The 20,878-nt window shown below is 38.4% G+C and overlaps 1 protein-coding gene across 3 annotated transcripts in view; it reads right to left on the bottom strand.

Annotated features, from left to right (window-relative positions):
• Positions 1 to 17,011, bottom strand: part of UPF2 (UPF2 regulator of nonsense mediated mRNA decay) — a 109,796-nt gene extending 92,785 nt beyond the window's left edge. For all 3 annotated transcript variants that reach the window (XM_059184154.1, XM_059184153.1, XM_059184156.1), the window contains exons 1-3: positions 16,863 to 17,011; positions 10,626 to 11,005; positions 6,595 to 7,374 (exon numbers count right to left, since the gene is read on the bottom strand). In XM_059184154.1, coding sequence (XP_059040137.1) covers positions 6,595 to 7,374; positions 10,626 to 10,987 — 1,142 coding nt within the window. In that variant the 5' untranslated portion in view covers positions 10,988 to 11,005; positions 16,863 to 17,011. The remainder of the gene's footprint in view (positions 1 to 6,594; positions 7,375 to 10,625; positions 11,006 to 16,862) is intronic.
• Between the last annotated feature and the right edge of the window lie 3,867 nt (positions 17,012 to 20,878).

Genomic DNA, 20,878 nt, shown 5'->3' with positions numbered 1-20,878 from the left:
CCCTGCTGATATGGCACAAAAGCAGCCATAGATAATACATAAACAAATGAGCATGACTATGTTCCAATAAAACTTTATCTATGGACACTGAAATTTGAACTCATATAATTTTAGTATTTCACAATATATTCCTCTTTTGATTTTTTTCTAACCATCCAAAAAAGTTAAAACCATTCTTATTCTTAGCTCACCAGCTGTATAAAAAATAGTGTTGGGTCTATATGGCCTGTGGGCCATAGTTTGCCAATCCGTGCTATAACTAGAGTTCACTGAATCATCGTCTGTTAAATGTACTGCAATTGAGTACATTCTCTCTCATGACATCACTATAAAATAGGGAGTTACTGGGAGCATTTTAAAGATATAAAAAACAATGAAAACAAAATTAATTCCAAATCTTATTCATTATAATAAAAATACAAGATAGTAGACCTCCTCCACCCGATGATAAGTTATCACTATCTGGAAGCAATCCTAAGGTACATCAATCTTTGATTTCTAGTGTTTTTTATATTACTAATTCAACACTGTAAAGCTGACAGAAAATACCAAATAGTCCATTCTTGAATGGAGCATTCTATCTCATAAGTCATAAATGCCTCAAAAAAACTCTATTAAAAGACATAATTTTTGTTTTGTTTTCCTTTTATAAATTTTTCTTATTGCTTGACACTCTTTTGCTCTTTTATTTTATATACTGTTTACTGTTGTTTTGCATTGTTTTAAAAATACACATTTTCAAAATCATCAAAAGGCACAAGAGAAATTCTCATCAAGTCTTTCTGAAGGATTAAGCAGGCAATATACTACAAATAAAAACTCATATTTATACTTACAATGAGCCAAATACCGTTATTAAAAGTGCTTTTACACGTGAATTCACTGCATCACTCACATTTATCTCCAAGGTAGACTGCTATTATTCCATTTTACAAAGAGAAAACTGAAGCACAGAGATGTGAGATAACTTGCCAAGAATTACAGAACTGAGTAAATAACAGATCTAAGATTTGAACCCAAGGAGACTGGCTCCAGAGTCCATGCTTACAACTATTAGACTCTACTGCCTCCCAAATTAAAATTACCCACTTGGGGGGCACCTGGGTGGCTCAGTGGGTTAAGCCACTGCCTTCGGCTCAGGTCATGATCTCAGGGTCCTGGGATCGAGTCCCGCATCGCGCTCTCTGCTCAGCAGGGAGCCTGCTTCCCTCTCTCTCTCTCTCTCTCTCTCTGCCTGCCTCTCTGCCTACTTGCGATCTCTGTCAAATAAATAAATAAAATTAAAAAAAAAAAAAAATTACCCACTTGGTACCCTATACTGTAATCAGAATGTCTCTCAAATGCATATATCAACGGCAAGCCTTCTCACACTGGGGTGTTTATTTTATATTCCTTCGGGTCCTTCTGTTTGGATCTCACTTGGTAAGTACCAAGAGGCTACTGTGTTTACCAGACACTTTAAAATCAAGTACAAGTACTAAATGGAGATGAAGATGAGTAGTATGGAAATTGTGAAAAGTTCAGTATGAAGAGGTATGAAAGAACTATATCTGTCACTTGCTATATAAATCACAATGGGCAAGCTCTTTAATCCCTAGATCTGATCACCTTCAAAACAGACGTATTTCTTTCAAGGGTACCATGAAGGTCAATTAAAATCAAACATGTGATGCACTTTTGTCAATGTACAACAGTATTTTAATGAGAAAAAAATGCCACAGCCCACTGTGAAAAAAGTGATCTTCAATGCCAAATTATTATTTGATCTTGTATTAGCCAAATTAAAAAAGAAAAGAAATCTTGGCAAGAACACAGAAAATCCATTTTAGCTTTGAGCTAATACAGTCATGCAAAAAACACCGAACACATGGCCAAAATCTTGAAAAAAATAATCATAAAGCAGACTATGGAAAACGACTAGGTTTCACTTGTCTCCTTTAGCAATTAGTCAAATTTTCAAGACTATTAAATTTTCTTTTGGTTTCATTTTACAATTTGGTTATGGGGCACCTAGGTGGCTCAGCTGGTTAAGCAACTGCCTTCGGCTCAGGTCATGATCCCAGGGTCCTGGGATGGAGCCCTGTGTCAAACTCCTTGCTCAGCAGGGAGCCTGCTTCTCCCTCTTCCTCTGCCTGCTACTCCACCTGCTTGTGCTTGCTCTCTGTCAAATAAATAAATAAAATTAAAAAAAAAAAAAGAATTTGGTTATGGGTGTCTTAAAATCCTGTATGAAAAGACACTACAGCATAATAAGCATAACTACTCAATCAAATATTTATTAAATAACTGTCAAAGCCATTGAATGAGAATTTCAGGAAAGATGTAACAATTTTAGAGTACTTACAAAATTGTTAAATCCTCATTGAGCCTTAAGTACAGTGAAAGAACATCTTAATAGTGCTTAAATGCTATACAATTTATCAAACATTCCACCTGTAAAGGCAAGGTACTACTTACCTGGAAGGAAAGTGGAAGGTAAAAGTAACACTACTTAATTTTACATTAATGTGTTTTTAAGTTTTAACGCTGGCAAAGTAATACTGCATGAATTTGCAATAAATGAAGTAAATTTCCGATTTTATTAACAACGGGGAAAGCCTACATTCTACTTATCTTTCTCCTATGCTTTCAATCAAATCACTTAGTACTGTCTGAACATGTAATTATGAAGGTCCTATTTACCACTACTGAAAAAAGAAACTTTTGCCACCATTCCCACCAGTTAGGGAGAAAGAAAGGAATTAAGACATTTCAAAATTTTTATTTAAGCAAGAACTGACTTAATATATGAATTCATGATTTCACTTCTGCAAGAAACAGTTATATAATTAAATTATATCTAATAAAATTAAATAATTTCTTCAATTTTTATTAAATGCCAAAAAATAGTAGGTCATATTACCTCCATGAGGATAGTATCTCATAGCACAAAGCATTTTAAGTATAAAGTAAGAGCACTGAACATTATAAAAAGCAAAACCAACCAAGTAAAGCTATTAACTCTAAACTGGCAGATGTTACCAGATATTTTCAAATGTGTAAGTATTAATTATACTCCCCAATCAAAATGTATTTTAAAAGTTCTTTGAGGTACAAAAAGCTAACAAGGTCAATATTTATGAGAATTCACCAAATCCTAGGGTCAGTTGTATTACTTGCTTATAGGGGCTTTGAAACAGAACTAGCTATCTAATACCTGTATTATCAGCCCACATAACACAAGAAAAGAACAGCTAAGTCTCAACAGGTCTTATCCAGTCACTGTCTTCAGTGACTCATTAGTTTCTCTTAGAAAATACCAGAGATTTTATTATTCTATTTTTTTAATTTGGCTGAAAGAATTCTTAAGTATAGACTTTAATGAGTATAGACAAAGACTTCACAACCTCTATGAACAGTGCCCTCTCCCAAGTTAATTAAAATGACCCAAAGCATTTAGGTCTCACAGACTGAAAATAGAAAGCATTTTTTTAACTGTCGTTATTAAGATATTGAATAAAGGCTTAAAGTAATTTAACTGCATAAGTCTTAAATATCCCCTAGCTCAGCACTGAGATTTCCAGCATTACCATGCCTAAAAGAAACCTTACTGTGTAGACTATTGTCCACAACTGTTCCCATGAGGTAGAATAACCTCAAAACACCTACTGGGTAATGACCAGGAAGGGGAAACCTTGGGAAACTGGCCATTTTAACAGTACACTGTAATGTACTAATACTAGGCCAAGGGACTCCACTAATCCATTCCTCATGTTCTCTTGGTCAGTCAGGGATTCAAATCTACGCTACAGAGGCTGCTCAATTTAAAGCTATCCTAAGGCATGAGTTATTTATTAAGCCATATGTCAATTATTATCTATACTGTGATTCAGACTTTCCCATCTCCCCAGGTGCCTGAATGGCTCAGTCAGTTAAGCGGCTGACTTCAGCTAAGGTCATTTTGCCAGGATCCCAGGATCAAGTCCCACATTGGGCTCCCTGCTCAGCAGAGGAGCTGCTTCTCCCTCTTCTTCTCTCTCCTGGCTTGTACTCTCACTCTCTCTCTGTCAAATAAATAAAATCTTTAAAAAAAAAAAAAAAAAAACCCATCTCCCAAATTATTACATCTAAGTAGACAGTATCCCATGATAAAATGACTGCTACGATGCTAGATCAACTTATACTACGTAAATAACCTCCCCTAATAACCACATGTTAACGGTTCTCTTTAAATGAGTAAAAATTTCTAGGTAAAGGCCACAAAATCATGCTCTTGAACACTACATCCTGTTCAAAATTTTCATGATGACTTGAATAATATAAAAGAACAGGTCTGCTTATCAAAGGTGAATGTGACCAGCATGTAAGTACATAATAATATATACAGCAGATAATAACATAATCAATATTCAAAATTATCATTAGGATAAAGTAATATGTCAAAAACATCTAAATAAAGTTGAAAGAGGTAAATGCATTCAGGTTTAAAAGATGATTTCCACTAGTTCAAGGTGAAGAACTGGTCTGGCAGCAGTTCATTTGAGAAATTAATCTTCAGCTATATACAAGTTCACAGTCAAAAGAATGACAAGGCAGCTATAAAAAGCAATGGAATCTGAGGTTATAGCAGGAATAAAATGCATCCAAAACGAACATCCTAAGGATAGGCGTGTAGAAATCATGCAACAAGCTGAAGGAACAAGAGTGTTTAGCCTTGAGAAGATGAAAAAAGAAACATCCTAGCAGTCTGCAAATATTTGAGCTATTATCATGGGTATGAAAGATGAGACATGTCCCACATCAGTGTTTCTCAAACTACCTATGTTAAAAGAATTAGTTTTTTTACTCATCACTACAGATGCTTTTATAAAATACAGTAACAATATAAGAACTATGGAAAACCGTTATAAAGATGTCTTAATGCTTTGTCTGTTCCTACACTTAATTCATTGCAAACAGGTAAACAGTTCATGAACCCCCATTTTAAGCAGCTTTATTTCATTGTACCAGAAATCAAAATCCAGATTTACCAGAAGTTAAATCAAAGGGAACCGTTTTATGGGAAGGTAAATTACCACTTGAATTCCCAGTAAGTAGGTGTGCCAACACTGGAATGGCACTTTCAAAGAAAGAATATTTTATCTGTCAGATAATCTATAAAATGGACTCCTGCACTGGTAAGGTGATTGGATTAAATCATTGTAGACTCTACCCTCTAAGCTCCCTTGAGGCCAATCAGAAGTAAACACACACACAAAATCCCTAAAGTAGCCAATAAAAAGTAATCAAAGCATACTATAAAATCAGCCATGAGGTATTAGGTAGAACATATGGGGGGAAAAAAGGACTAAGAAAATGACAAAACACTATGTCAGCTGTAATTAAGATACCTTAAATATGTGAGAATTAGAGGGCCACCATTTTCCTTTTAAACTCATTACTGACTACATAAATACACCCTGAAGTTGCCTATTCGAAGTTTAAAACAGACCTCACTATTCAAAAGCACAAAACAAAGATCTTTTTTTTCTTTCTTTTTTTTTTTTTTTTAAAAGAAACCCTGAGGAACACAATTGCCATCTTAAACTCTCCCATCCTGAGTGACCCTCAACCATCATGGTTTAGTCATATGGTCTGTGGACCTACCTTGATGCAGACCTAACTGTACTGCTACAGTCTTCACTTCTAGTTAAGTCAATCACCTTCTTAATAAACCAGCACGTCCTTCCCAACTGCAGGTTTACAGAAATAAAAGTGTACCCTCCCATACTACTTCGAGAAAAACAGCAATTTCAGACTCTTAACCATGCACTTTAAATAGGTGCAAAGTACTCAGCCAAACGTTACTGCTGTTATCTCCTTTCTGTACTCCTCAGCCCTCCTCCAAATCTACCCTCCAGAAAAACTGATCTACTGCCCACCAACTACATCAGCTTCTAACTTGTTGATGCCTTCCAGGTACAGAGGCTACACAGCAGTCAAAGGTGGCGGCTCAATCAGGTATCTTCACTAATTACCAGAGGCACATACATTATTCCACATTATTCCCTGAAACTTTAAATGGATGTTCCCAGGAGAAAGACTACTATAAACGCACTTTACATAGCAGCATTTAAGAAATTTTTTTTCACATCTAACTTGTACTTTTTCTCATTTCTGCTCTAATGACTCATCTTCTAAGAAGTAGTAGCATCAACAGTGACATCAATAAGAAGGATACAAAACAATGAAAGCAAAACTATTATAGAGAGGGCACAACAAAACACACAAAAATAACAGCAGGTTAAGTTAAAGCAACAGAAAAAGAAAATTTATCCCTCAACATCAAGGAGGTTTTTTTTTTTTTAAGTCACAGGAAGAAAACACATCCACAAAGTAAAAATCACCATATACTTGCCAGGTTTCTTTCAAATTTATAAATAAAATCTATCACAGACTCCCATTTAAACATGAGTACTTAGACTGGGACTTTGAAATTCTCCTGGAAATGTTAAGAAATCACCTGCAATGAGCCCTTTCCACAAGTTCTTTCAGTGGCATGAATGAAGACTTTGGAAATTTTTAAGTATGAGCTCCAAAATAAATTCTCAATTCTGAGAAATATTTGAAAATCACCTGTTTTGTCTCTCAGTATTCTGAAGCTCCCTGTGGTCCCTTTTCAGGTGTTTGGTCAAAGATGTAAAGTATTCTTTTAAAAGATTCTGGAAAGGTTGTTGTTTCTCTGGACTAATTATCTCACTAGGAGGAAAATTCAAATTAAACTTCTCTGCAGCACTCTTCACTTTCCGTGGCACAAGTCCAGCTATATCATCTCCACAATGTCGACAAAAACTAATCACCACAGAAACATGAGTATGGGATTCCCGATCAGCATTAATAATATTTTTTAGCTGTTCATAGATTAAGGAAAGACCTTCCTTATCAGTGAAAATCCCAACTATTGTCAATTCTGCAATGAAACGCAAATCAGTTCTTAACTTGGTAATGTTAGGCGTTTTCTCTTCTTTCCTCGCTTCAAAATGTTTTTTCCAAACCTGAAGAAGTGATGGAGCGAAGTCGGCATAACGCTGGTGAAAGAGAGAGCACAAGTGCACAGCACAGTTCACATCAGATATTTTTAGCTTTGCTTCCACAATAGAAGCTACAGCTTCTGCAATGTATTTGCTTAAATTTAGGCCATTAAAATCATGAGACAAGGAGTCTCTCTGTTGTTCCGTAATAGTTTTTAGTTTCTTGACAAAAGCAGTATTTTTCTTCAAACTTGAGTCTAGTCGGCTAAAGAAATTTTCCTCTGGTCGGTTGTCTGGAGCATTTTGGTTTTTGCTACGAAGTTCCTTCCTTAACTGATGTCGTTCCCAGGCTTCCTGATGAAGCTGAAGGGATTCCTCTTTCTCTCTACATAAAAAACAAACACGTAAATAAAATACCTTGTATATTTTGAAAAATCACTGACAAATGTCCTAAGAGTGAAAGACAATGAAAACATAATCATATAAGGATCAGCATCCTAAAGAAACGAAACACGCAAAAAGCCCTTTCCTACCTTTTTTAAACATTTTTTTTCAACTCACAACCCTGAAATCAAGACCTGAATAAGAGTCAGACACTTAACCAACTGAGCCACCCAGGTACCCTTACTTTAAGATTATGTTTTTAAATAATCTCTTCATCCAGATGGGGTTCAAACTCACAATCCTGAGATCAAAAGTTGCACACTGTACCAGCTAAACCAGCCAGACATCCCTTTTCCAACTTCTAAAGACATATTATTAATGACTTAGGATGGTAAGAACCCAGTATACTAAAAATACCAAATGTTGCAGAGTGGATGATTATGAATAACTAGAGCAAAATCATTCTGTCAACTGGCAAACTAAATGGATAAAATACTTTTGTCAATTCTACCTCAATAAAGCTACAAAAATTAATGGATTAAACACATGATGCACTAAATGAAAAATACAAAATAATATGCCTGGGAAAGATATAAGACCTAAAACAGATAAAAGCACTGGGAATATACAGGAAAAGAAATATGTCCACTAAGAATATTTTAAAGAAAAATGTTTATTTAAAAATGCATTAAAAATCTTTTGATATGTTAAGTACCACTTTTCCATATTTTTCAGGCTAACCCAAACCTCTAATAAAGTACCTTTCTCAGTTTGGGTCTTAAATTTCAAGTGTAATTAAGAAAATCTGAAGAGGAACCAGAAGAAAATTATAAGATACAACTCCTTTAATTTTAAAAAAGGCTAACAGTTTATCCTGAAAAAAAAAAATTAAAAAAATGGAACATGTTTAAATTGCAAAAGTAGTAAAATAAGTTGAGCAGGAAGATACAAACAATCTGACTTTGAGGCTACTGACATACCAAAGTATGTAACTTTAAAATATAAATTTCTAAAAAACAGATTTTGTACCTTTCAGAGATAACCATCCCTGAGCTATCCTTCTATGACTTTTCAACTAAAAGCCACAGTAAGTTAACAAGAAGTTGCATCCATCACTGGAAACACAGGACATATGAATATCTCTCGGAGTCTCCCAGCTACACACAAAATAAAGGATTAACAGTGAGAGCACACTTTAAGAAAGAATAACTCATCATGTATATGCCTTAAGTATATGCCTTAAGTCCATTTTCATCTGCAAGAGAAATACTTTAAGATACATAAATGAAATATTTACCACTGAAATAATAATGCTTTTAAGTACTCCAAGAAAAAAGGGGATAATTGTTGATGTTGGGTAGAGAGATGGTTGGGGGGGTTGGGAGGACCGGTTCGTTATTCTACTCTGTTTTTTGCATATCTGGATTTTTCCCAGTAAGAAGTTGGGAGTCTGGTGGTTTGGCTTTATTCGTTTGTTTGTGGGTTTTTTGAGGGGGATTTTTTTTGTGGGTTTTTTTTTTTTTTTTTTTTTGCTCTTTCTATACTAGGGTAGAGGGAAGAGCAAAAGTCACAGTGAAATTGAATATCCTTCTGAATATTTTGTAATTAATTTGAATACATTTTTAGCACAAATCTAAAATAGTTTAATTTTAACATGTAATTAAAATAAAATAAGCAGTGAAATACATTACGTTCTTTTTTTCATGAGCCTTAAAATCCAGTATTAACACTCACATTTACATCAATCTCATTTTGTACCCACCTCATTCTGTGTGGGTCCACAGCTCCTTAATTTTTTTTTAAGTAAATTATAAGCAAGAAACTCTCAAGAATCATGGCTCTGTATATTCCCAAACTGGCCTCTACTACTGCCTTCCATACATAAGGCTCCAGTACCTCACTAAAAATAGAAGAGCTAAAGAACTTTGGTAGGAGAATAGGTGGTTGAGCTGTTCTAGAGATCCATGAAAATTCACAAGTGTGTGCATGCACGCACACACAAGGGGACAGCCCATGCTACTCAACAGTAGTCACTCATGCTACATCCTAGTAGTCTTCCTGAGAACTACTATTTTTCTCCAGGTCATTATGCTATCTATATAGATTTATAAGGTTAAAAATAGATATTATTTTTTTTAAAGATTTTATTTCAGAGAGAGAGAGAGCAAGAGCACACACGTGCATGAGCACAACAAGCATGAACAGGAGGAGAAGCAGAGGGAGAAGCAGATACCCTGCTGAGCAGGAAGCCAGGCATGGGGCTCGATCCCAGGACCCTGGGACCATGACCTGTGCCAAAGACAGACACTTAACCAACTAAGCTAGGCGTTCCTAAAAACAGGTTTTTTTTTTTTAAGATTTTATTTATTTATTTGAGGGAGAGACCGTGAGAGAGAACATGAGCAAGGAGAAGGTCAGAGGGAAAAGCAGACTCCCCATGGAGCTGGGAGCCCCATGTGGGACTCGATCCCGGGATTCCAGAATCATGACCTGAGCCAAAGGCAGTCGTCCAACCAACTGAGCCACCCAGGCGCCCCTAAAAACAGATTTAGATGAAAATAAGAATGGGAAGCATTATGGAATTCTTTTTAGGGACAAGTTTTTAAAGTCACCGAGGTTCAAAAAACCCAGCAACTCCACTGGTTACTGTTACCTCCTCAAACTTCATTTTATTAATCTTTCAAACGAGGATATCATTATGGCTGCCTTTAGGATATGTGCTGATATATTTTGTAGTGCCTGGCACATATTAAGAATTCAGCAAGTAAGACCCATTAAGAACTGAAGATTTTCAACATAAGACAGAGACCAGAAAAACAACTTTTTTAAAAGTCAGAAACAATCCAGATTACTCCACACCACAAAAAAATAAGTTAAAATTCCTATTATTTAATACAAATAATTAGGGGCACCTGGGTGGCTCAGTGGGTTAAGCCTCGGCCTTCAGGGTTGTGGGATGGAGCCCCACATGGATCTCTTTGCTCAGCAGGGAGTCTGCTTTCCCCCTCCCTCTGCCTGCCACTCTGCCTGCTTGTGATCTCTGTATGTCAAATAAATAAATAAAATCTTTAAAAAAATACAAATAATTAAAGCATCATAAGCATGCCTCTAGTCACTGAAAGTAACAGATCAAGTAATGGAATATACTCTCGTTGAAGTGCACCCAGAAGTCGGGATTCCAAATAATCACTGCTTTCCTACTATTTCAATCTTCCCATTCCTTCATATCAATAATAAAATAACTGCTCTTACTTCAACTGGGCAGCTTCTTCTTCTTGCTGACGTTTTGCCTGCTCTTCTTGCTTCTTTTTCTCTTCCTCTTCATGTTTCTTTTTTTCTTCTTCCTCTTTTTTCTTTAATTCTTCCTCTGCCTTTACCTTTTCTTCTTCTTTTTTCTTTCGGTCCTTGTCTTCTTTTTTTCTCTTATCTTCTTCCACTTTCTTCTTTTTATCTTCAGGGACCTTAATAACCTCCTTCTTGGCAGTAAGCTTGATCTCATCTTTTGGTTTCTCCCTGCTGCTCACTGGCCGCCTTTCACTGCAGTCTTTTTCCTTGTTGTTTAGTAAAGTTTCTTTTTCTTCCATACTTGCTGGCTTTTTACGCTCAGCTGGCATTATGTTACCCAGAACAATCTGTAAGAGTAAAAGAATGTCAGTATTCTTTGTACTATTGGGAGATACAGTGACTTTTAGTAATGTGATACTGTTTTCTAAACAGAACATATTAATGAAATGATTGTGGAAGATTAAATAAATGCATGCAAAATGAACACTAGTTCTGTAATAAAATAATTTCTTGGTCACATTTCACATTCTATCATTATTAGTTACACCTCATCTAAGTATTTTTTTACTTTTTTTTCTTTTAAAGATTTTATTTATTTCTTTGACCAAGAGAGATCACAAGTAGGCAGAGGGGCAGGCAGAGAGAGATGGGGGGAAGCAGCTCCCCACCGAGCAGAGAGCCCAATGTGGGGCTCGATCCCAGGACCCTAAGATCATGACCTGAGCTGAAGGCAGAGGGTCAACCCACTGAACCACCCAGGCGCCCCATTTTTTTACTTTTTTTTTTTTTTTTAAACGTGATTTTTTTTTTTTAAAGATTTTATTTATTTATTTGACAGAGAGAGATCACAAGTAGGCAGAGAGGCAGGCAGAGAGAGAGGAGGAAGCAGGCTCCCTGCTGAGCAGAGAGCCCGATGCGGGACTCGATCCCAGGACCCTGAGATCATGACCTGAGCCGAAGGCAGCGGCTTAACCACTGAGCCACCCAGGCGCCCCTTTTTTACTTTTTATTAAGGAAAAACTGAAACACAGAAGTATAGAGCACAATATAACCAACCTCCACATACTCACTGCCCAAAATCAACCATTAGGAACTACAAAACATAACATTCAATTAAATAGTTCAGTATCTGAGAATATTTTCAATCAGTTTTAATCCCAACATTTCACATCCATTAGGAGATGCTAGTGACATATTTCACACAACATGGAATAGAATTTTTTAAGTTGGAACATAAGCTCTTGCCTCCTATAAATGAACTGACAAAATAGACAGAAGGCAGATTTCACGTTATCATTCTAACTTATCAAACTTTCGAATACAGAAACCATGAACTATCCCAAATTACACTAGACTTTTAATCTTTTCATTAGTACTAGTCAAAATTAATCTACAAATAAAGATAATATGTTCACAAAATCTGTATATTCTGTCTACATCTGCCAATACAGTAGCCACCAGCTCAGGATTTCTCAGGCTTGGCACTACTACCATGTCAGGCAAGCTAATTCTTTGGGAGTTTTGGTGGGGGAAGGGAGGATATTGACACTATTTTGTGCACTACATGTTTGCAGCATCCCTGCCTTCTCTACTAAGGAGGTGCCAGCAGTCATCTCCCCACTTCTGACAACCAAAAACTACTCCAGACATTGCCAAATATTGCCTGTGGACAAAATCACCACCAGCTGAAAAACAGTGTACTAGCTACACATGGTTACTTACATGAAAATTAATTAAGAGTTTGAAATGCTGTTCTTCAGTCACTACCCATATTTCAAGCACTCAATTTCATCACATGTCTTAGCAGCTACCACATCAGACAGTGCAGAAACACAACATTTTAATTATCGCAGAAAGTTCTACTGGATAACACTGGTAGTACAGGTTCTATACAGTTAAATGGAAATAAACTGGGGGACAAAAAACTGTAATTCTCAGCAAAATTCAGCATTTTTCTTTCCTAAAAAATTTCTCTACTTAGAACTAGTGTTCTAATGTAATTTCTTTCATGGACAGTGCTTCATGTTTTAAGTCCTATATCATCTGAAAATTGTATATGAGAAAATCAAAATACCTTCTATTTAATACAGAATTAAACTATTTAAAGTTCCTAATTTTATTAAGAGCTAAAAATATACACAGTATTCTTAATCATTTTCTTTTTTTTTTTTTTTAAAGATTTTATTTATTTATTTGACAGAGAGAGATCACAGGTAGATAGAGAGACTGGCAGAGAGAGAGAGAGAGAGAGAGAAGCAGGCTCCCTGCCGAGCAGAGAGCCCCATGCGGGACTTGATCCCGGGACCCTGACCCACTGAGCCACCCAGGCGCCCCTCTTAATCATTTTCAAACACAGATTTTAAGTTACAGCAATAAAAACTAGGTTAGCAAAGAAAACATTTGCAATAATAAATATTTTATAAACACAGTACATTTATTTCAGCAGTCCAATAGGATGTTATCACAGAAAGAAAACCCAGGCCAATAGAAGCCCTTTAAGTAATTTTTGGAGGCACAAGCAACACTCTATTTTCTCTCAACCACCTCTTTCTTTCCCTTTTTCTCCTTTACTCTGACTCTCCTCCAGGTCCACATTCTATGCATTTATTTTCTTTTTAAGATTTTATTTACTTATTTAAGAAAGAGAGAGAGAGAGAAAGAATGGGGAGGAGAGGGAGAAGCAGGCTCCCTGCTAAGCAGGGAGCTCTTGTGGGGCCTGATCCCAGGACTCGAGGATCATGACCTGAGCTGAAGGCAGACACTTCACTGACTGAGCCACCCAGGCACCCCTACATTCTAACTTCTGTGCATTTATTTTAACAATGACGCCCAGTTAACCTCAGTGGTGGAACTCAAGAAAAAAAGCTCTTAATCCTGTTGAAGCTATCATTAAAACACCAAATGGCATAATTACTTACTTGTGTGGCAAGGCAGTCTTAACATTTGTATCATCTGGGAAGAGTAGCAGCTTCAAATAACCTTTAGTCTGAAAAAACCATGCCCTAAACCAAGCAAACTTTAAAGAAAATACTCATAGCTACCACTCACTGACCCCACAGTAAACATCTTACATACATTATCTCATTTAATACTAAAATCTTTATGAGGTGGGTATTATTTTCCCTATTTTATAAATGAGTTAACTGAGACTCGATCAAGTAACTTGACCAAGGCCTCCACAGCTGGTGACAGAGCTGGAATTGGAACCCATACTCTCAGCTAAAGTTATTAAGAACCTTGAGAGTACCAAACTGTGAGGTGGAAGACCTGATCACAGATATTGACAAATCATAGAATTATGCATCTGAAATTGAAAGAGTCCCTGATAATGGCTAAGCAGTTTTTACACTTTTAACTTTTGTTAGACCCTAGCTAAAACATACAGGAGAAGATAATTCCTAACGTTAACAATACAATCTTACTTAGGGATATTTGTCATAACGCCCCAAAAAAATAATACTCTTTATATACAGAGTTGGTATTTTCTAAAGTGAAGTTTATCAACAAGCGATACTTCAATGATACAAGAACTACAGAAAATAAAAAGAATGGCCTAAAAATTTACAAGTAATGTTTCATTTATGATGATAGTTTAGATATTAAGTTCTATAAAAACATTAAATTCACTTGGAATCTAACAAATTCATAAAGGATCATGTATTAGCTTTACAGAGTCTCCTAAACTTTTGTGATTCTCTACAGTATTTATTCATTCAATAAATGTTTAGGGGCGCCTGGGTGGCTCAGTGGGTGAAGTCTCTGCCTTCAGCTCATGATGTTAGGAGCCTGTTCCCTCCCACCCCCGCCACCGCCTGCCTCTCTGCCTACCTGTGATTTCTCTGTCAAATAAATAAAAAATCTTTAAAAAAAAAAATAAATGTTTAAGTGCCTACTATATCAAACTGTAGTAGGCACTCATTAATTGATCCTGCTCTAGAACATAAAAAAAAGATTCTCAGTATGACCCTTAAATCTTCATACTGATAACTTCTTTATATCACTTCATCCTTGTATTAAAAGCATATCCATACCCAAAGTACACTTTGAACTAAATTTCAGTGGACAAAAAATGTGACAGAAATGTAAAGACCCATGTAAACACCAGCAATGCAACATGTGAAAACAGTATAGGCTTTGAAGTCAGACTTTTAAAGTTTGCATCCCAACTCTGCAACCTGCTAGCTATAGGAACTGGGAAACTTCACTTCTCAGTCTATTCATTGATAAAATGGAGGTACTTCTACCTCTATTACAGAATTCTTAATCTACTAACATGGAAGGTAGTATCAAGAAGGCATTCAATAAATGTTTGTTCTTTCACACAGAACACTGAAAAGTTCATTGGATGAGATTTTTTTTTTTTTTTTTTTTTTTTTTTTTTTTTTTTAGAATTAGGATCACCAGACTTTACTCCAATTCTCAATTTTTACATAGACATGGCAGCAGAGGCGTGACCTGCCCAATCACACTAGTTTAATGGCTGGGTCAAGACTCACTGTCCAGTGCTCTTCTCCACTATATACCCTGACTCAAGATTTTAAAAGCCAAACAAAATATACCAACAACCTAATTTAGATCCATATGCATTTGTACTGTCAAACTGTTTAGTGAAATGCTAATATTTCTTTAAATTATTTTGATAATTCATGCTTTAATAAACACCCAAATATTTTAACTAAACTATTTCAAAATGTTTTTCAAGTAAAAACTTAAATTATAAATAGATTTCATCTCAAAATAATCAAGATTAATATTAGTAATCTTTTTTAGTTCTTACAAATTAATATAATTACAGCCAGTCCTTAAAAGGAAGCCATGTTTTAAAACCACCTTCCTAGCTCCCCAAGTAGTGCCCTGGCCTTTGGGCTGTATATTTTATTTGGTTTTCTAAACATACTCTGAATGTCCAAAAGAAAGTAGAATTACTTTATTAGCAAAACAGGTACCCAGGGAGTGTACCAGAGGACAGAGTGCAGAGTAAGGGTGTTTCCCTTTTAGAGATAGTCCTCTAGCAAAGTACCATATGGATTATGTATGAAATCACAATCAGACTGCTCTGAAAATAGTCCACAGAAAGACTATGCTGTTTCACCTTTTAATTCTGTGTTATTCAAAATGTCCTAAGCCCTAACTGCACAAGGGCTTTATCTCCCAGTGTCTGGCTTTATAAAAAGTCCTTAATATCAAGGACTCGTTCAAAGTTTTTATAAATTTCACCAGAATTCAAAACTGGTTTTCTTGATGAGTTGTACAATTTGTATAAACACCTAAAAACTACGATAAACGATAAGGGTGAGTGATCGTTTTACTTTGGTCTGATGCATTACTACATACAAATCCTAAAAGAGCAGGAGAGCTGATGGCCCGGCTCAGTGTACCCCAAATTCATAAGCTGGCTCTGTCTGGTCAACCTGACAACCAAATACCCTATGATGATCTCCTCAGTTCAAAAGTACCAACGAGAGTTAATACTAGGAGCTTTGGGATGAAGGCGAAGGCAAAGCAAAGAACCCTCAGCCTATGGGACTAAAAAGAAGTAAACCAAATAACTCATGCCCACCCTTCCCAAACACCGAAACCCCTTCCCCTCCACACGTAGCTCCCACAAACCCCTGCTCCTGCTGCACATTCCCATACCCCACACGCTTCCCCGCCACAACTCCCCTTCTTACGAGTACCTACGGTCACCTTCGTTGACCATCCTCGCCCCAACCCTAACTTCTCACCCCACACTCCCTCACCACCCGAGACCGAGACTCTCATGCTGGTCTCCCTACTCCACATCCTCCCACTCAACGCACCCTCCCCACTTCCTCGCCCTCGCTTCCCTCCCGGCTCCCGAAGAGCTTTCCCCAACCTCCCCTCGCTCTACTCCACACCCCCAAACACCTTCACCCCGCCACAGCAGGCTGCCCGCCTTCAGCCCCGAGGCCCAGCGCGGGCATGTGGGGCAGACACCCCCTCGACTGCCCCCCATGTCTGCCCCGGGCCGGGGGCGCCCGCGTTGATGGGAGTCTCCGGGAGAGGGGTCTGAGGAGGACGATGCCGGAGCTGCGGTCCGTCTACTGCTCGCCGCCCCCGGAGCGCTGGGGTGCGGAGTCGCCTCTTGGGTCCCTCAGGGAGTAGGAGTCCAGGCCGGTGCCCCCCGGACCCGCTTCCTCCCGATCGTTGGAGCGGAGGGGAAGGAGGTTCCCCGGGACTCACCTCGAGCCTGTTGTCAACATTAGCCCCGGGTTTCCCAGCACCAACTCCAGCGCTCGGGCTCTCCCCTCCCCTCCCCCCACCTATCTCGCAGCCGAGGGCCCGCCTTCCCTCAGCTCCCCCTCCTCCCTCCGCCCGCCGGCCCTCCCGCCCGCCACTCACCAGCGCGGCCGGGCTGCGAGTGGGGGCGGGGCGGAGGGAGGAGGAAAGAAGGAGGCTGTTCGGACGCTTGCCTGATCGAAAACTGTCCGGGTCTCCCTGCCCCCGGCATATCGATGCCCTTAGTTTAACCCCGAAGTGGCGGATCGCGAGCAAAGGCTCAGACAGGTGCGATGCAGATAGAGACTTGTTCAAATTGTCCACCGGAGAAGAGGAGCCAGTTTTTCAGGCAGGCAATGAACAGGGCAGACACAACCAGCATATCAAGTGAGGTCCCCAGCGGAGGGAAGGAGTGTTCCAAGGACCGGAGGCAGGAAGTGGATTGGTCGCCAGGAAAGGGAAAGCGCCTGAATTGTAGATGCGCAGGCGCAGGCACTTGGCGGGGGGGCGGCCTAGAATGGGGTGGGGCGGAGCTAACAGGAGGTAAGGAAGGGCGGTGGAACAGTAGGAGAATTACGGAGCGCCATTAAGGACAAATTTGGCCACGTGATTCTCAGGGGAGTTTCCTGGAGCGAACGTAAAGAAGAGGTCTAAGAAGGGAAAGTTTGATTGGACTAATTTAAGGGGTGAGGTTGAAGATTTAGGAAGTTGGAAACCGGAGAAACTAAAGAGTATGGCTGGTGGGAAAAGTAAAAGTTGGTCGGGAATGGGTCTAGATTTAAAAGTGCCCTAGAAAGACTGCGAAAGTCCCGTGGGGGAATTTCCAGAAGCACTTTTTGGGTGTTCGACATAAAAACAACCCAGAGTGAAGAACAGAGGTTTTTCTCAACCTATCTTAGAAAGTACCCTGTCCTAGCAAGCAAATTTTTAAAAAATTAAAATGGAATGATCTGAGTTACTGAATGTAATCACTCGTCTAAAAAATTGGCTGGTCTTGTCATTTCTTCCAAATGCGAAACCAAGTCAACTTTTTTAAATGGGTGTTCGTTTATCCACACAACTTAACTGCTCTTAAATTGTATATCTCGTCTTTGTATTTGGCCTCCGATTTTTATCAAACCAGTGCTTGAATCTGCTAACATGATCTCACTGGGTGTTCATACTGGTTGGTTTTGAACATGATCTCACTGGATGTTCATACTGGTTGGTTTTGACTGGTGGGGAGCCAAAGGAACAAGGGTGCAAAACTGGTCTTGATTCTTGCTTGACATGTGGCGCCTCACCTGATACAGAAGTCCGCAAAATGAGCGGCTACCAACCTCAAATACATGAGCCTAATCTAGATTGATTTGCATTCAGCTTTTGCCCATTTACCTCTATTCACTGGTTCGCTTTAAAGTTATTAGTAGCAGGCAAATCGCCTTCACAAATTGAGTGTTGATGTTTACTGTACTTAGATTTTTTTTTCCAAAACATTGCTAATAGGTCAATTATTTAAAGGGTAGTGAAAGAGAAAGATATGCTGCTATTCTATACCACTGATTAATGAGTAGGAGGGAGGCACCCGGGTCGCTCAGTCAGTTAAACATTTCGTTGTTGATATCAACTCAGGTCTAGATTTCACTATTGTGAATACAAGTCCTGCGTTAAAAATTCAAGTCCTATTGGGGCGCCTGGGTGGCTCAGTGGGTTAAGCCGCTGCCTTCGGCTCAGGTCATGATCTCAGGGTCCTGGGATCGAGTCCCGCATCGGGCTCTCTGCTCAGCAGGGAGCCTGCTTCCTCCTCTCTCTGCCTGCCTCTCTGCTTACTTGTAATTTCTCTCTGTCAAATAAATAAATAAAATCTTTAAAAAAAAAAAAAAAAAAAAAAAAAAAATTCAAGTCCTACTTCAAAAAAACAACATAACAGAAGAGAACTGTCCCAAACCACCATAGTGGAGATGGCCACTGCTGTTCTTTCGAAAAGTTTTTCTCATTTTCTCTGCCTACCTTAAGAAAATTTACCTCTATGCTATTAGTGAATAAATAGGCCTATCCAAGTCGGTCTTTACCTTTCATGAAGTATTAAAAGAAAATCATGTGAATACAGGAATCAAAAGGAGCATTTTTATTGACCTGCTTATTTTAAATTTGTTATTTAATTAATAGTCATCATAATCCTATAGGTATTACAATCCCCATTTTATAGAAACTGAGTCACAGATTAATTCAATATCACAAAACTAGTAAACATACTATTACACACAAGTCCAACTCCAAAAACCCAAGCTTTTTCTGTGGTATCCCACTGCCTTAATGCCTAGCCTTTTTCATAGACTGAAAACGCTCCCCGTTGTCTTTCTTTCAAAGAAAAATGTCAAAAGCCACCAACACTTTCTGGTGTGAGGATACCATTTGCAATGTCTAACTGGAAGAAATACACTTCTCTGAAGAAGTCATCATTTTTGCATTCTGATAATTCAAACTTCACTATTTGCTGTAACTACATTATAATTAGTTTTTAAGTGTCTATCTAGATATTTCATTATTTGAGCAAATTCTAGAAAATGCCTTTTCCTCTTTGCCTGCTTCAGTTGACAGAACTACACTGAATGAAAAAACGGATATACATATCATTTACATGATACTGTTTTCCATTTAAAACCCAGTTACAATGCTGCTTCGCATTAGAAAGCAAAGGCAAGAGAAAGCAATTACAATTTCGGGGCAGGATAGATCTTAAATTAAAAAAAAAAAAAAAAAAACAGGGCTCATGTGATATGAATTGCCTGGTGCCCTGCTGAATGTGTGCTGTATCTTAAATAAATCTACCTCCATCTTTTAGAAGCTGATGTCTAGTTTGACTAATTTAAGCGAGATTTGTGTCTTTTTGGGGTCTTTTTTTTGTATTGTATCATCTTTTTTGTTTTGTTTGTATCTTTTTGTTTTTGTTTTTAAAGATTTTATTTATTTATTTCACAGACAGAGATCACAAGTAGGCAGAGAAGCAGGCAGAGACAGAGAGAGGGGAAAGCAGGCTCCCCACTGAGCAGAGAGCCCGATGCGGGGCTCGATCCCAGGACCCTGGGATCATGACCTGAGCCGAAGGCAGAGGCTTTAACCCACTGAGCCACCCAGGTGCCCGTCTTTTTGTATTTTTAATGAGAGATATAGAGGAAGTATACTCCTGGGCATAATCCAGTAGGGGGGTAAATATTAATGATGCAGGGAGAAAGAAAAAAGATAACAATGAGCAAAATCCTTGCGGTGGTGAGAAGGAATAGAATCTGAAGTACAAGCAGAAAGAGTGCCTTTGAGGGGCGCCTGGATGGCTGAGTCGGTTAAGCCTCCAACTCTTGGTTTCGGCTCAGGTCCTGATCTCAGGATTGTGAGATGGAGCCCAGGTGTTGGGCTCCATGGGGAGCTTGGAGTGTGCTTGAGATTCTCTTCCTCTCCTGCTGTTCCTGCCCCCACACCAGCCTCCACTCTCCCTCTCTCTCTCTAAGATATTATTAAAGATAATAAAATCTTTTTTTTTAATTTAAAGATAATAAAATATTTTTTAAAAAGATTTAATTATTTGAGAAAGAGAGAAAGGGAGAGCACAAGCAGAGGGAGAGGGAGAAGAAGACTCCCCACTGAGCAGGGAGCCCAAAGCAGGGCTTGATCCTAGGACCCTAGGATCACGACCTGAGCTGAAGGCTGAGACTTAACTGACTGAGCCATCCAGGCGCCCTAAATTTATAAATCTTAAGGGGAAAAAAGAAGAAGGAGAAGGAGAAGAAAGAGTGCTTTATAGAAGCAATGGCATTTCCACAAGACATAAGAGAGAAAACAAAGATGAATGCATGGACAGATAGGTTTATAGACTTGGAAGGGGGATTGTAAAGGACTTCCTCCTAGATCATGAAATTGGAAGCAAGGTCATCAGCTAAGAGTGGGGTAAGGGAGAGATTGGGGGAGGTTGAAAAGAGGGGGAAAATAGAAAAGAGACAGCTTGA

The sequence above is a fragment of the Mustela lutreola genome, chromosome 8, assembly GCF_030435805.1.
Source record: "Mustela lutreola isolate mMusLut2 chromosome 8, mMusLut2.pri, whole genome shotgun sequence".
In the NCBI taxonomy this organism is placed as follows: domain Eukaryota; kingdom Metazoa; phylum Chordata; class Mammalia; order Carnivora; family Mustelidae; genus Mustela; species Mustela lutreola.
This window is presented reverse-complemented; position numbering and strand designations above follow the sequence as displayed.